This window comes from Ranitomeya variabilis, chromosome 1 (assembly GCF_051348905.1).
Source record: "Ranitomeya variabilis isolate aRanVar5 chromosome 1, aRanVar5.hap1, whole genome shotgun sequence".
In the NCBI taxonomy this organism is placed as follows: domain Eukaryota; kingdom Metazoa; phylum Chordata; class Amphibia; order Anura; family Dendrobatidae; genus Ranitomeya; species Ranitomeya variabilis.
The window spans coordinates 815,182,043-815,198,128 of NC_135232.1; the positions used below are offsets into that span (position 1 = coordinate 815,182,043).

At 39.9% G+C, this 16,086-nt stretch overlaps 1 protein-coding gene and 1 long non-coding RNA gene across 2 annotated transcripts in view; one reads left to right on the forward strand and one right to left on the reverse strand.

Annotated features, from left to right (window-relative positions):
- Positions 1 to 16,086, forward strand: part of CFAP299 (cilia and flagella associated protein 299) — an 878,688-nt gene that overhangs the window by 727,606 nt on the left and 134,996 nt on the right. Inside the window, exon 4 of the mRNA XM_077259030.1 lies at positions 4,523 to 4,665. Within this exon, the coding sequence (XP_077115145.1) occupies positions 4,523 to 4,665 (143 nt within the window). The remainder of the gene's footprint in view (positions 1 to 4,522; positions 4,666 to 16,086) is intronic.
- On the reverse strand, positions 7,565 to 7,981 carry LOC143769884 (uncharacterized). Its single transcript, XR_013214507.1, has 3 exons — positions 7,901 to 7,981; positions 7,748 to 7,814; positions 7,565 to 7,650 (listed from the first exon to the last, which is right to left on the reverse strand). It is a non-coding gene; the product is annotated as an uncharacterized LOC143769884 (long non-coding RNA).

Sequence of the window (16,086 nt, forward strand, 5' to 3'; positions counted from 1 at the left end):
CTCCAACACACACAGCCTACAAATTGACCTGAACGTGAGTTTCATGTTTGTTGACATGAGGGTGACCAAGTAACTCCAAGAAACTTCTCTTATTTTTATGTACCAATTTTTGCCAGTGCTGATTTTTGGACAGCGGCAAAGTTCCTGCATCTTTGACACCTGCAAGGTTGACTACTGACCAGTTCAACCAGCAAGGGGTTTCGAACAGGTCCCTACTTTTCCAGGGTTTTAGTAGGTTGTCATAATGTATGGTCGGTGTACTTTATTGTTGACCTTTCCCACTTTTTACTCCACCCTATAGGGCCACTGGCACTGATTAAGGAACTTGCTCTTTCGTGTGCGCATTTGATCCCCAGGCTTAAATTGTTTCACTCGAACCGACTGATTTTATTCCCTGGATTTTTCCTGGTGGGCCTTGAGGAGGAGCTCTTTCACCTGTCTCTTAACTTTGTTCCCATGACACAATAAATCAGAGAATCTGTCAGCAGGAGAAAGAAAAATTAAGTCTACTTTTCTATTCTGCACATTAAAGTGTTTTCTGTTAAAAGCTAATTTCATGTATTCTGCTGGTATTCATGTATTCAGAGTTAATGCAGGTTTCTATTTCTTACTTGTTAGCCAAAGCAGACAGTGGCTACAAATATTCTCTCTCACAGAGTGTCCATGCATCACATGGAAACCATTGATTTCAATGAGCATGTTGTAAAATATTTTCACTATGGTGGCACTGATAGTTAAACACTTGCTTCCAGGTATTAGGCGCCAGGATTGTCCCACTGCACGGGGTAGATCCCAAGCCTTGTCTGCCTCTGCAGTCTTCAATTCTGCTCCGGTCGCAGTAGGAGCTGCTCAGCAAAAATGTTGGTCTCAGCATCTTGCTCAGACTAGGGCTGTTCGCTTGGTTACCTCTGGCCTTCCAGCCAAAGCTATGGTAATCGGCAATACGCAGCGGCAAATAGACGCTGCAAAGGCCAAGTCCAGAAATCACTCTACTGAGCATCCTCATGAAGTGGCGACTTCTCATTGGTGGTCGGTCATCGGGTGATGTGGCAGTTCCGGATTGGTCCTCGAGCAAGGTCTAGTGTAACTGGACTTAAGCAGAACATATAAAAGGTTCTCTGGAGCGCACACTAAGATCACTTATGTCATATGTATATGGAACATTACGGTAGTGTCAACTTGTCTGCATGTCCTGAGGGCAGGCACGTAGCCTTTAGAATTTTGGCACCTCCGGAGAGGAGTTTGGGTGAATTCCGGGCAGGCGTGAAGCCTTTAGAATTCCGGCACCTCTGGAGAGGAGTTCGTGTGTGTGCATACGCTGTGACTGTGTCCACTACCTGTTTCCTTGCCCCTGAGAGGGTTGCGTTCACCTGTGAGGTAACAGGGGATTTCACATAGCTCCATATTCATAAGCGTGGCATCTAGCTGCACCATACTGTCTAGGGACAGCTGTATTTCTGTTTATACCCCTAAGTGAAGCGAACAGAGTTAGGTAATTAGTTTCAATTCACACAGAGTAACTTTTAACCCCCTGTATTTTCGATATCGCTTGCCGCATGCTTCCGCCATTGTTTACTAGCTGCGGTTTTACATCTCTGCACGGTGGACCCCGGGTTGCGATCACACTTCATCATAATTTATATTTAGTGCGATCTGCCAACCCTAACACCATGTTTCTCATAGGACAGCTGGTCTGTGAGCAGTCAGCAGGACAGTACCTGATCTCTTATCATTGCCGGATCCTGCTAATTAAATGGGATTGTCTAAAGGTACCGTCACATTTAGCGACGCTGCAGCGATCTAGACAACGATGCCGATCGCTGCAGCATCGCTGTGTGGTCGCTGGAGAGCTGTCACACAGACAGCTCTCCAGCGAACAACGATGCCAAAGTCCCCGGGTAACCAGGGTAAACATCGGGTTACTAAGCGCAGGGCCGCGCTTAGTAACCTGATGTTTACCCTGGTTACCAGTGTAAATGTAAAAAAAAAAAAACACTACATACTTACATTCCGGTGTCTGTCGGGTCCCCCGGCGTTCTGCTTCCCTACACTGTGTAAGCGCTGGCCCTAAAGCAGAGCGGTGACATCACCGCTGTGCTTTGCTTTATGGCCGGCCGGCGCTGACACAGTGCAGGGAAGCAGAACGCCGGGGGACGCGACAGACATCGGAATGTAAGTATGTAGTGTTTGGGTTTTTTTACATTTACACTGGTAACCAGAGTAAATATCGCCGCGCTTAGTAACCCGATGTTTACCCTGGTTACCAGTGAAGACATCGCTGAATCGGTGTCACACACGCCGACTCAGCGATGTCTGCGGGAGATCCAGCGACGAAATAAGGTGCTGGCCTTCTAGCTCCGACCAACGATGTCACAGCAGGATCCTGATCGCTGCTGCGTGTCAAACACAACGATATCGCTATCCAGGACGCTGCAACGTCACGGATCGCTAGCGATATCGTTGTTAAGTTGTTCAGTGTGAAGGTACCTTAAGGCCTCTTTCAGATGTCCATGTTCAACCTCCACAGTCAATCCATTTTTCTCATGAGATAGTTAAAGAGCTGGGATCTTTATCCACACATGTATGTACAACATTTTGGCTCTTTAAACTATGAACCATGAACATTCATAGTGCATGAATAAGATATGGAAAGGTTACACTCCACAGATTAATCAATATACATCAGAAAATCATAGTGCATATGTATACAGTGCAATAACATTTTCTCATGTGTCATTATGTGTATTGTAATTAGTCATTTATAATCTGTGCTAGATCTAATTTATTGTGCCTATAAAGATATGTGCACACAATGTCTTTTCCAAGTAGACAATTTCAAGAGGGGGACACTTCAGGAAATGCTGGCGTTTTTTTTCCTTAGTCATCTTTTTTACCATTTTTTGATCATTTCCTGTGCTCTTTTTTGATGTTTTTGGCCACTGGTGTTTTCTTTGACCGTTTTCCCTGCATTTTTGTGGTGTCTCATTTACTGAGTTTTTTTCAACTCCCATTTAACAATGAAGAAACTGTTACCTGTTTTTCAAGAAATAATGCTGGCAAAACATTCAAGAAGTCGCCCAGCCATCATTTAAGCATTCTCGCCTTAAGAACTGTCAGGTCGTTTCTTTTAACCACTTGGCGCCTTTAGAATTCTGAAGTCAAAAGACTGATCATGTGAACAGAAAGGTATCTTTGCATTTGCATTTGTTCATTGTTTTGAGAGTTTAGTTAATGCTTTTTCATGTGGGTTTCAAACAACGGACCTGTCTGAAAAAAGTCTTGTGCAGAAAAACAGAAAAAAAACCCTGCTGCATCATACTGATATTGTGATAACAGCTGTGTTATAAATAAAAAAACACTCTCCCAGCTGCTGATGTCAGAAAACCCATCATCATAGTCTATGGGCATGTTCACATGACCTTTCTCAATTAAAAAAACAACAAATCCGATTTATGAGAAAATTCCTGTAGGGGTAAGATCAGTTGAGCGCTCATCTTATTTGACCATAATGGATGAGTGCACCAGCTGTCTTACTATTTACATGCTCTGGTCTGGGTTGTAAATTGGGCCAAGATGGTGCATGCTATAACTTTTTGCCACATCTACATGAGATCCTTGTGCAGGCACCAATGTGCACTAGCCCATAGGTTAACATTGGTCTGTGTGGTGACCATGTGCAGTCCTTTTGCATACATGGAAACAAAAATATGCTAATTTGAACTTCGCTCCAATGACCCCATATACATTAGACTAATGGCAGCCGATACCACCGATATGAATGAGTTCAGACGATGGTCTAATGGGTATGGGGCACTTACTGATTTTGGTCATGTCAGTTGGCAACTTTCTCATATAGAACACAGAAGTGCTCGACCAAGTGAGCTCTCCTATGTATGGAAGTGCCAGATTAGATAGCTGTTGGCCAAGCTATCGAAGCATCATTTGGCCGAAAGCCATCTAATATGTATGGCTAGCCTAAGAGTAAGATAAATTTGACAGATGCTATTTAAGGGGTTGCCTCATCGTGCCAAAACTTATCCATACTCTGCAGTGATCAGCTAATTAATGCTGGATTTACCTGTGATAAGAGAACCATTCTAAGATATTAAAAGGAAGTTTTAAAACATTATCCCAGTTTGGCACACTCAAAAAATTGTGAATCCAAAATAAAAGGAGGTTTTGACACTAAAGTGAACAAGTACTAAGATTGAGCCTACAAGAATGTTTGCGTTTTTTGCTCGAATTATGGCAATTCATATCCTGCTAGTTTTTCATTTTGTTATTACATTTTGAAATAGCGGAATAAAGATACATTTTCACAATGATAGCACAGTATGCATCGCACATCAGATTGTCCAGAGTGAATCGCGTAGCATTTAACCATCAAGTAATTTGTGAGTAACAGTCTCCAAATGGTGTAATTTGCTGCACGTCTTGTAGATATATAATATTCTCAAAATACAGCATTGTATATGATTTTGACTTTTTTCTTTATAGATAACTTTTGTATTTTCTCTTTTAGTCTATCATCTTTATACGAGATAAAAATTCACATGGACAAGAGTTGTCTGGGTATATTGACTATTCCCATCGACTGAAGTCAGAAGATTTTGAAGTGTACTTTAGTGGCAAGAAAAAGCTCCTTCCTCGTCCCACTGACCTAAGGTACCAATTCTAATACCAAGTATGTAGAAATATTAAAAAGCTTTGGATAAAACAGATGCGTATTCTGAAGACTAGGAGTATAGTAGAGGTAGTAGAGGACCGAAAAAACCATCCTTATTGGGGCATGTAAGATGTGATCAGAAAACAATGGTCATTAAAATGGTCATTAAATGAAGAAATGTTAAAGGCGTCCAAACGGTGCTTCCAGCAGATTAAGGTGTGGGCATATAGTGTAAGGTGAGACCGGTGTTCAGATGAGGTCCCTAGTAGATAATTGCATAAGTAATTATTGGCATAACAGGTGTCATTCACGCATAATGCAGTTGAAACCAGATGTTTACATACACTATATAAAAATAATAATAATAATAATCTTTATTTTTATATAGCGCTAACATATTCCGCAGCGCTTTACAGACATTATCATCGCTGTCCCGAATGGGGCTCACAATCTAAATTCCCTATCAGTATGTCTTTTGGAATGTGGGAGGAAACCGGAGTCAAAAGAAAAAATCCAGCTCACCATAGTTGTAGTCCCTGGAGGCTCGGAGCACGGAAACACTGTGTCAAGGCGTGAGGAATGCAGGAAATAGAAAAAAATCCAGCTCAACGAGGTGGTGAAAAAGCAAAGTCTTGGTACTTTATTCACTTCATATCAAAAAATAGAGGATAAAACAACAGCACAATATAATTAAAAACACTATCTACGCGTTTCTGGTGACATAGCACCCTTAGTCATGATAACTTTAGTGCAGCCTGTTCTATGCTTTTATGCTAGCAACCAGTAGGCACACCGGTGCTATAACTAATTACAAAAGGTAATCTAGTCAAAATGAAGAACACATGATAGTGTATGCAAACTGCAATTAGTTGCACAAGACAGATAGAAAAAAAGCACAGAAAAAAAACACAAGCAGTTTTTGATATATCAAATTATTTATGAAGTAGCTGGAAGAAAATGATTGGAGCAATGTCATAATGAAAGACCTGTGCAAATGCGATGTTCTCCCCCTCTCTGTGTAGCTGACCGTTGCTCCACTGTTTCACGTTTACTTTTGCCCCCGAATGTCTCCAATGCAGTCCATAGGTTTCTTATCCAGTAAATTAATACCCGCCTCCTTAATCATTTTTTGTATCCTTATAACCATCATCATGCCAATAATTAGAATTCTTTATTTATTTATATATCTTCATAGGTCTCCGATTTAGAGATCGCTCAAGATCCTGTGTATAAATCTTCTTTGAATAAAAATTCTCTTCGAATGATTATCTTGGAACATATAAATGAAACACCCAACAGGTCTTTCATTATGACATTGCTCCAATCATTTTCTTCCAGCTACTTCATAAAGAATTTGATATATCAAAAACTTTTTGGATATTTATTATTATTATATGTCATATAATTCCACATGCTTCATTTGTAAACAACGAATTATTATGGAATGACATATATGTATTCTGTATTTCCTTTTATATAGCCAAAGTATACATGTAGTCTGCTTGTTGTGTTTTTTTTCTGTGCTTTTTTTCTATCTGTCTTGTGCAACTAATTGCAGTTTGCATACACTATCATGTGTTCTTCATTTTGACTAGATTACCTTTTGTAATTAGTTATAGCACCGGTGTGCCTACTGGTTGCTAGCATAAAAGCATAGAACAGGCTGCACTAAAGTTATCATGACTAAGGGTGCTATGTCACCAGAAACGCGTAGATAGTGTTTTTAATTATATTGTGCTGTTGTTTTATCCTCTATTTTTTGATATGAAGTGAATAAAGTACCAAGACTTTGCTTTTTCACCACCTCGTTGAGCTGGATTTTTTTCTATTTCCAGGAAACCGGAGTGCCCGGAGGAAACCCACGCAAACACGGGGAGAACATACAAACTCTTTGCAGATGTTGTCCTTGATGGGATTTGAACCCAGTACTCCAGCGCTGCAAGGCTGCAGTGCTAACCAATAAGCCACCGTGCTGAGACACATATCCATGTTTTTCTCAATTTCTGACAAGAAATAAGAATAAAACTTTTCCCATTTTAGGTACACTAGGACTACCATAATTATTAATATTTTCCAAATGTCAGAATAATGAGAAAGAGAGAGACAGACAGAGAGAAAATGTTTTAAGGCATTTTATTACTTACTGCAAAGTCAAAAGTTTACATACATTTCATTAGTATTTGGTACCATTGCCCTTTAACTGAATGACTTGGGTCAAACATTTGGAATATCTTTCTACAAGCTTCTCACAATATTTGGTTGGAGTTTTGTCCCATTCCTTCTGACAAAACTGGTGTAACTGATCCAGGTTTTTAGTACACCTTGCTCGCACCTGCATGTTCAGCTTTGCCCATAAATTTTTCAATTGGTTTGAGATCAGGGCTTTGTGATGGCCACTCCAAAATATTGACTTTGTTATCCTTAAGTCACTTTGTTACCATTTTGGCAGTATGCTTTGGGTCGACTCATTGCCCATTTGGAAGACCCATTTCCGCCCAAGCTTTAACTTCCTGGCTGATGTCTTGAGGTGTTGCTTCAGTATTGCCACATAATATTCTTTTCTCATGATGCCGTCTATTTTGTGAAGTGCCCCAGTCCCTCCTGCAGCAAAACAACCCCACAACACGATGCTGCCACCCCCGTGTTTCACAGTTGGGATGGTGTTCTTTAGCTTACAAGCTTCTCCCTTTTTCCTCCAAATGTAACGATGGTCATCATGTCCAAAAAGTTTAATTTTAGTTTCATCAGACCATAGGACATATCTCCAAAAATAAGGTTTTTGTTCCTGTGTGCATGTGCAAACATTAATCTGGCTTTTTATGTTTCTTTTGGAGCAAAGGATTCTTCCTGGCAGAGTGGCCTTTCAGCCCGTGTTGATACAGTACTCGAAATAAAGAAGTGCGCACTGGCGGTTACCACTCAGAAATAGATTGTTGATAAATCTCAGATGCACCTGGTGAAAGTGTCAGGCCCTGTGCCAGTTCCTGTAAAAAAATTGGGGCTAATAAACAAGATACCAATTCACCGCGCTATGCTGAGACAATAGAGAGAGAGAAAAAAAATATATATATATATACTCACTCTGTGATTGTGTTAATATGGAGCATATATCAGGAAACTCATAAGAATTAAATCCTTTTGGTGGTCACTGCCAATAAAAAATAGTATAGATCATATACTAAAATGGATAGAATTACCAGTAGTACTGCTTGCTAAAAAAATTTCAGTACTTACTACTTGGTGCAAATGTCCATGAGAGACTTCTTGGACCGGGTTCTGTGTTCTAGCGTGAAGGGGTTCTGCTAGTAGTATGCTTTAATTGTGCGTATTTAGTACTTCAGGAAATAACAATATGTTATATGATTAATGGATGTGTTCCCTATACCTAAATACTAGCCTCTGAGTATTTGAGACTTACTGCGGTATAGGAAGAGGCAGCAATTGACACTTGAAGGTGAAGGCAGTCCAACTAGTGAGATACTGATGGAAAGCACTAGGTAAATGAGAGCAGTAATTAGAGGATATCTCTCATGCAGCTGAGTGCTTGAATAACCTGTGCTTATATGTGTAAGATTAGTATGAGCCCATAAGACCTTACTGCGATATAAGATACGGGCAGTGGCAGCGTATAATAATTCTAGGTGATGGCAGCCCAACTAGCAGAAACTCTGATAGCAAGCACTAAATAAATGATATATGATAGCGGTGATTAGAGAAATAATCTCAGAGTTAAATGCTAGAGATAGAATTGCTTACTTGTAGAACCTAATTCCTTGAGTGGGCCGGCTGGGTGCTGCTGCTAAGCGTGGTGGTGCTGGCTAGCAGTGACAGTGCGGTCTGAGGACGCGCCGACCCCTTGCGCACTCTATCCGGAAGCAGCGCTAAGGGTTGCGGCGTGGAAAAAAAGCTTCTGTGACGTCACGTAGAAGCAGGACGGGGTGCGCGATAGAATCCTACGCGTTTCAAGGGGTGTCGCCCCTCTTCGTCAGGGATATGTTGTAAGCTATGCGTATTTGTCCATATATATACCAGCACCCTGAGCCCTGCAGGTGTCTATCCTAATAGACAAGGGCTGGCCTGTGTGTCCAATTAAGCCATCAGTTAGCCAGAATAGAGTTGATCAATGGATTTTGATGTATGGATGTAGTATTTTGATTCTGGGTAATGAGCTGCATTAGAGTAATATAAAGCCGAACTCACCTCAAATAGTGAAAGGCTTTCATGGGTTAAACTGAATAAAGATAAATAAATATAGATAAATACGTGTGCCTATATGTAGAAATATAAAGATATAAAACATAACTTTTATTACTAGAATGGGATAAAAACTTCTGGTGTTATAAAATGAAATGAAAAAAAAAAAGATATTTTTAATACTAAGCTTAATCAGAGCTTATATAAAAGCTAATATCAAAGCTAATAAAACACACCACCTGGTAGCTCGTGCCAATAAGATAAACCAATGTTTATTTACTCTAAAAACTGTAGCATTTAGCTTGCGATTTGGGATGCAAGCATTTGCAATGAATGCGTTTGCGATGAGCGTGATCGCCATGTATTGCCTTAAAGAATAAGCGCCAATATAAAAAGAATTAAAAATAGAGGGGAGAATGATAGACTAGAATGCATAAATCTCGATTTCATGGTTTAAGCCTTTTGGCACCAGACTATCCAAAGTGTAGATCCATTTGCTTTCCACACGTGACATGGCTTTTATGTAGTCGCCTCTTCTAGGGTTTTTTGGGACTACTTGTATGCTATAATAAGAAACCCCTTTGCAGGACCGCTTATGTTTGTCTAGAAAGTGTCTTGATAATGGGTGTCCCTTAAAGCCGTTAATTATATTATCAGGATGTTCTTTAATTCTATCCTGTAAGCATCTTTTGGTTCTCCCAACGTAAATTTTATTGCATGGGCACTTCAGGATATATAGAACTCCTGTTGACTGACAGGTGATTTTATCTTTGATATAATAGGTTTTACTGGTAGTGTCCATAAAGTGCTTATGCAGTTGCTTCGATGTAGCCGTTCTTAGACATCAAGAGCAACATCCACATGATAAAAAACCCACTGTGTTTGACTCTACAAGGGTTTGCTGGATGGCACTATTTTGCCCAGATTGTGCATCCTTGTGATTGGTGCCAGCAAGAGGCCCAGGTTTTGGGCCTTAGTATAGATGAATCTGGGTTTGTTTGGTAGCAAATCCCCTATACACTTATCCTTGTGTAATAGTGACCAGTGTTTAGATACAATTTTATTAAATATTTTGTGACCAGAATGGAACTGGGTTATAATGGGTAATTGTTGTATTTGTTCCTGAATGGTTGGAGGGGTATCGTGCTTCAGAGGTTTATAGATTAAAGAGGGTCTGGGCATAGTTTTAATTTCTTGTTTTGTTTTAATTAAGGATTCAAATTTGTATCCTTTTTCTAAAAATTGATCAGTTAGATATTGTGTTTCTCTATTGTAGTCCTCAATATTGGTACAATTCCTCCTTATTCTCTTGTATTGGCTTTTTGGTATATTGGTGAGCCAAATTGGCAGGTGACAGCTGCTTACGTGGATGAAACTGTTAGAGTCGACATCCTTATGGTACCCTTTTGCAATTATTTTGCCATGTTCCACACATATAGTCAAATCGAGAAAGTTGACGCTGGCCAAGGTTACAACAGAATTTTTGCAGTACTCAGGCTTCATAAGAGCACAGTGGCCTCCATAATCCTTAAATGGAAGAAGTTTGGGACCACCAGAAGTCTTCCTAGACCTGGCCATCCAGCCAAACTGAGCAATTGTGGGAGAAGAACCTTGGTGAGAGAAGTAAAGAAGAACCCCAAGATCACTGTGCATAAGCTCCAGAGATGCAGTAGGGAGATGTGAGAAAGTTCCACAAAGTCAACTATCATTGCAGCCCTCCACCAGTTGGGTTTTATGGCAGAGTGGCTTGACAGAAGCCTCTCCTCAGTGCAAGACATATCAAAGTCCCCATAGAGTTTGCTTAAAAGCACATGAAAGACTCCCAGACTATGAGAAATAAGATTCTCTGGTCTGATGAGACGAAGATAGACCTTTTTTGGTGATAATTTTAAGCGGTATATGTGGAGAAAACCAGGCACTGCTCATCACCTGCCCAATACAATCCCAACAGTGAAACATGGTGGTGGCAGCATCATGCTATGGGGGTGTTTTTCAGCTGCAGGTACAGGACGACTGGTTGTCATTGAAGAAAACATTAATGCGGCCAAGTACAGAGATCTCCTGGATGAAAACCTCTTCCAGAGTGCTGTGGACCTCAGACTTGGCCAAAGATTCACCTTCCAACAAGACAATAAACCTAAGCACACAGCTAAAATAACAAAAAAGTGGCTTCAGAAGAACTCTGTGACCATCATTGATTGGCCCAGCAAGAGCCGTGACCTATACCCAATTGAGCATTTGTGGAGAGACCTGAAAATGGCTGTCCACCAACGTTCATCATCCAACATGATGGAACTGGAGAGAAACTGCAAGGAAGAATGGCAGAGGATCACCAAATCCAGGTGTGAATAACTTGTTGAATCATTCAAAAGAAGACTCATGGCTGTACTAGCTCAAAAAGGTGCTTCTACTCTATACTGAGCAAAGGGGCTGAATACTTATGACCATGTGATATTTCAGTTTTTCTTTTTTTAATAAATTTTCAAAAATTACTACATTTCTGTTTTTTTCAGTAAAGATGGGGTGCAGGGTGTACATTAATGAGAAAAAAAATGAACTTTTTTGAATTTACCAAATAGCTGCCATGAAACAAAGCGTGAAAAATTTAAAAGGGTATGAATACTTTCCCACTGTATGTAGTAAGCCCATAGCAGACAAACATGCGAAACATGTATTAATACATTTGTTGCATTATACTCCAGGGGGCTTTTGATTAAGATTGTCATATGGAATCCCAGTTTTAGTAAATGTCCCCTATATAGCTGTATATATTTGGAAAATAGCATTTTACCAGTAGTAATATTTTCTTGTCACCTAGTTAGCCATTACTTATTAGTCTACAAATTCATATTTCTGCGAGTATATGTAACTTTAGCCATCACAGATGTTATGTCTCTGTAATGTTAATGTACTCAGATGAATCTATATTACAGCAAATGAAATCCTTTGTAGTTATTGAACCCCTTACTTATTTGCATTGCCAAGATATGCAGTGACCAGGGGCCTTAGCCAAAGTTAAGGTGGTCTTTAATTGTGGTTGTGGTTTTAAAGGATTTAAATACAGTATTGGCTGCGCTCGCTGAACCTCAGCTATGCAACCCGCAGTATTTTCAGCTATCTTGAGCTGTTTTATTATGGACAAGAGATTTTAACTAGATTTAGATCACATTCCATATGTATTATGTTTTAAGGAAATAAGGTAAGGGTACAAAAACTAGAGCATATGTGTACCTCGGCTTGCTGCATGCACAAGTATGTCATCCGGAGCATTAAAGTCAATAGCCTGTATCATGCAAGCAGGTCAAAAATAAGAGTTCTCAAAGAGGGACTTCAGGGGAAGAGCAATATAATCGGTAAAATATTAACAAAGCAGGTGAATGTTTCATAGACGTATATATTTTCTACCTGAAGGATGTAATTTTTTTCTTTTCGAAGCAGTATTACTAGACTCAGTCCAGCTAACCCTTCCACAGTGATGCACAAGTGGATGAACATTGTGATAGAAATGGCTGTTAGTAGCCAGATTTACCCGTCACACTCCCTCAACACTTCACCTTTTTGGTTGTTCGCCTTAATCATGTGTTCATATGGTCTAAGGACCCCTTCAATTTTTCTCGCACTCGTACCAAAATAAGTTTAAGGGGCTGTTCACATGTATTACACATATATACCCTTGGCCCAAGAGGCCCATACAAAGTCACAGAGACTTGTCTGATATTGATCCAAGTGTCGAATCAAACTCGCCCGGGCAAGTCTATGGATCCGTGTAAGAGTCGGACAGCATTTGGATGCCAGAACATTTGTTTGATAGGAGAAGAGTCTTTTTATTTCATCCTGGAAAAACTGATAACATTCTGACTATATTCTGTTGGTAAAAACGGACATTCTGACCGAACCGGTGACACGCTAATCAAAAACACTGATGAAACCTGGATCATTTTCTAAGTATGAGAAAAATCACTGATGTCTGAATGAACCCTAAATCAGTAACCTACAAAACTCCAGGTGACAGTTGCATAAAAGGCTTGTTCACATTTTGTGGACTAGATGCGTTTTTAGTTGCGTTTATTTCATGCTTAAAATCCTCATAATTTTACAATAACAGCAAAATGAATGACATTTCCAAAATCTTATGCACATGGTATGTGTTTTCTTTGTCTTTTATTTTTTCATTTGTACTGCATTTTGTAGACAGTGCAGCCCGTCAATTCTTTCAGCATTTTTACTGCATTCTTTCCACATTAAGATAGAAATGACTTTGCCCCCCCAAAAAACACATATAATTTATTCTTAGGTTATAGGTCATAGACTGCTTTTTTCATGCGGAAAAAAACCCATCAAAAGCACTACATATGAGCATATCCTTAGGCCGTGTCCAGCCAGGGCATAAATGCTGCATTTTTTCCTGCTGTGTTTTTTTTTTTATGCCCATAAAATTTGCGGTGTTTAAGTGTTCAAGAAATGTGGATGTGACTTCGTGAAAACTCATGCCCTCTGTGTGTCTAAAGGCGCATACATTTTTAAGTGCAGAATTAAAGCTTCATTTATTTCTATCAGGCTATCGTTCTCAGGTCGTTCTCGCTCCGGTTTGCACAGATGTTTGCATGAGTCCTTACTATGTCCCATATTTCTTTAAAACATACATTCAAAGGTTTATTAGGAGGTTAAGGTTACATGGAAGGGAGTAGGGCAGCAGAATCAGACTACACAGGATTTGTTTGTAGTATGACCCATAGAGAAACATGTATTATATGTATAAAAGTGTTAATCATTACCACAGGTCCATAAATTCCAGCCTCTTAGGCCACGTTCACACGTTCAGCATTTGGTCAATATTTTACATCAGTATTTGTAAGCCAAAGCCAAGAGGTGGTGAAAACTGCAGAAGTGGTGCAGACACAAAACAGTAGGAGCTTTCAATTTAAGACACAGTTAGTGCGCTCTTTATTTATGAGATATCGAATCAATAGAAAATGGTTAAAAAAGTGGAGAGATGTGCCCATCCTAATTATAACTTGAATTGCAGTATGTTACGCAATGTCATGTTACAATTTAATAAAATCAGTTCATAAATCCAGTAAAAAAAAAAAAAAGAGAAAAAACGTAACTCGGGAATCTATGCATAATGAATGTATACATTTTATACTTATTTATCATCTTGCTCATACATTTCAGAATAATTGGGTTAGATCCTGTTCAGATCACATCCTTCTGGTCTCTTGGACTGTATTGTGCATCCACCACCATTTCATTTCCACTCTCCAGAGCCTCAGGATCATTGGAGGTCACAACAGTCAGACCCCCAATGAGGTTCCGATGCATAGGGAAAACGTTCCAACTTAAGAATACCCTTTTTTAAGAAAGGGCACATATGTAGCCATTACAAAAGGAATTTTAATGTCGAACATATGGTAATAGTGTATGTTGATAATAAAACGATCATCCTTAGATCTTGTCCAGGTTTTATATTGAAAATGAATATACCTCTTCAAATCTATTTTAAGTGGATACTGTAATACTTAAAGGGCCACTGTCACCCCCCTCCAGCCGTTATAAACTAAAAGAGCCACCTTGTGCAGCAGTAATGCTGCATTCTAACAAGGTGGCTCTTTTAGTTTTAGGTTCAAGTATACCCCAAATAAAGTGTTTTTATACTTAGCCACAATTCCTGTCTCTAGCCAGGTAGGCGGGTCCTCACTCCCCAGCTTGGCCAGCTCCTCTGCCGTCACTCCAATCTTCCTGCGCTTTCGGCGCCGCCCCCTCAGCGCTGTTATCATTTCAAAACCGGCGCCTGCGCTGTGTACTGGTGTCATGCGCAGACGCAGTAAGCTCTGGCCGTCTGACGTCCCAGCCAGGCTTGCACACTGCGCCTGCGCGGGCATTGCGGCCACCCACCTTTGGAATCCCAGCCCCGCACTGTGCATAATGCATAACACCGTGCGGGGTGGGGATTCCAAAGGTGGCTGGCCGCAATGCCCGCGCAGGCGCAGTGTGCAAGCCTGGCTGGGACGTCAGACGGCCAGAGCTTACTGCGTCTGCGCAGGACACCAGTACACAGCGCAGGCACCGGTTTTGAAACGATAACAGCGCTGAGGGGGTGGCGCCAAAAGCGCAGGAAGATTGGAGTGACGGCAGAGGAGCTGGCCAAGCTGGGGAGTGAGGACCCGCCTACCTGGCTAGAGACAGGAATTGTGGCTAAGTATAAAAACGCTTTATTTGGTGTATACTTGAACCTAAAACTAAAAGAGCCACCTTGTTAGAATGCAGCATTACTGCTGCACAAGGTGGCTCTTTTAGTTTATAACGGCTGGAGGGGGGTGACAGTGGCCCTTTAACATTTCCCATCAACTTGTCACAAAAATTTTGAATTTATAAAGAAGGAAACTGTGTGAGTCACCAGAAAGCCCATATTTCCATATTTGAGAAAAATCTTTTGATGGATCTTCTGTAGAGATTTGTTCTGACTTGAGCTCCTGAAATCTGTGAGTCATTCATTCAAAAAGGGTAATGACAAATTTGAAAGGTGGTGGTACTATATATATATTTTTTAAATATGATTCTTTCCATCCCTGAGACATTTTGTACTATGTCTTTGAACTGGATGTGTTCTTAGTTTTACTATCTGCTAAAGTTACTACTTACAGTAAAAGCAAATAAAAGTGGAAATCAACAAATCGGCTTCTGAAATGATGGATTTGAGTAAGAGAAGTAGCGATATATTAAACTAAATACATTTTTTATGGAACATTTGCTTAAGCTCTCATGTCCATACACTATGGTAAGTCTGTACCAAACATTTGATACTGTCCATTTGATCAGATTATTTTTTCATTTTAAATACTTGAAACCTGGAAAATGAAACAAATAGATAATTTCACACGTAGATATTATATTTGCATACAGTAAATTGATATGCATAGTGTCAACACCTTCCAGACCACATTACAGACATTGTCATCACTTACTGTCCAGTGTGTGGCTCATGACCTAAATTCCCTATCTTTCTTTCTTTCAATTTTCTTTTTATTGATAATTTGTTTAACAGAACATCGAAGTTGTTGAAAGAATGTAACAATATTTAGAAAATCAAGAAATTGACAAGAATGGAAAGTTCCATCCAACCATCTATTATGAATATATATATATACAGTACAGACCAAAAGTTTGGACACATCTTCTCATTTCAAGTTTTTTCTGTATTTTCATGACTATGAAAATTGTACATT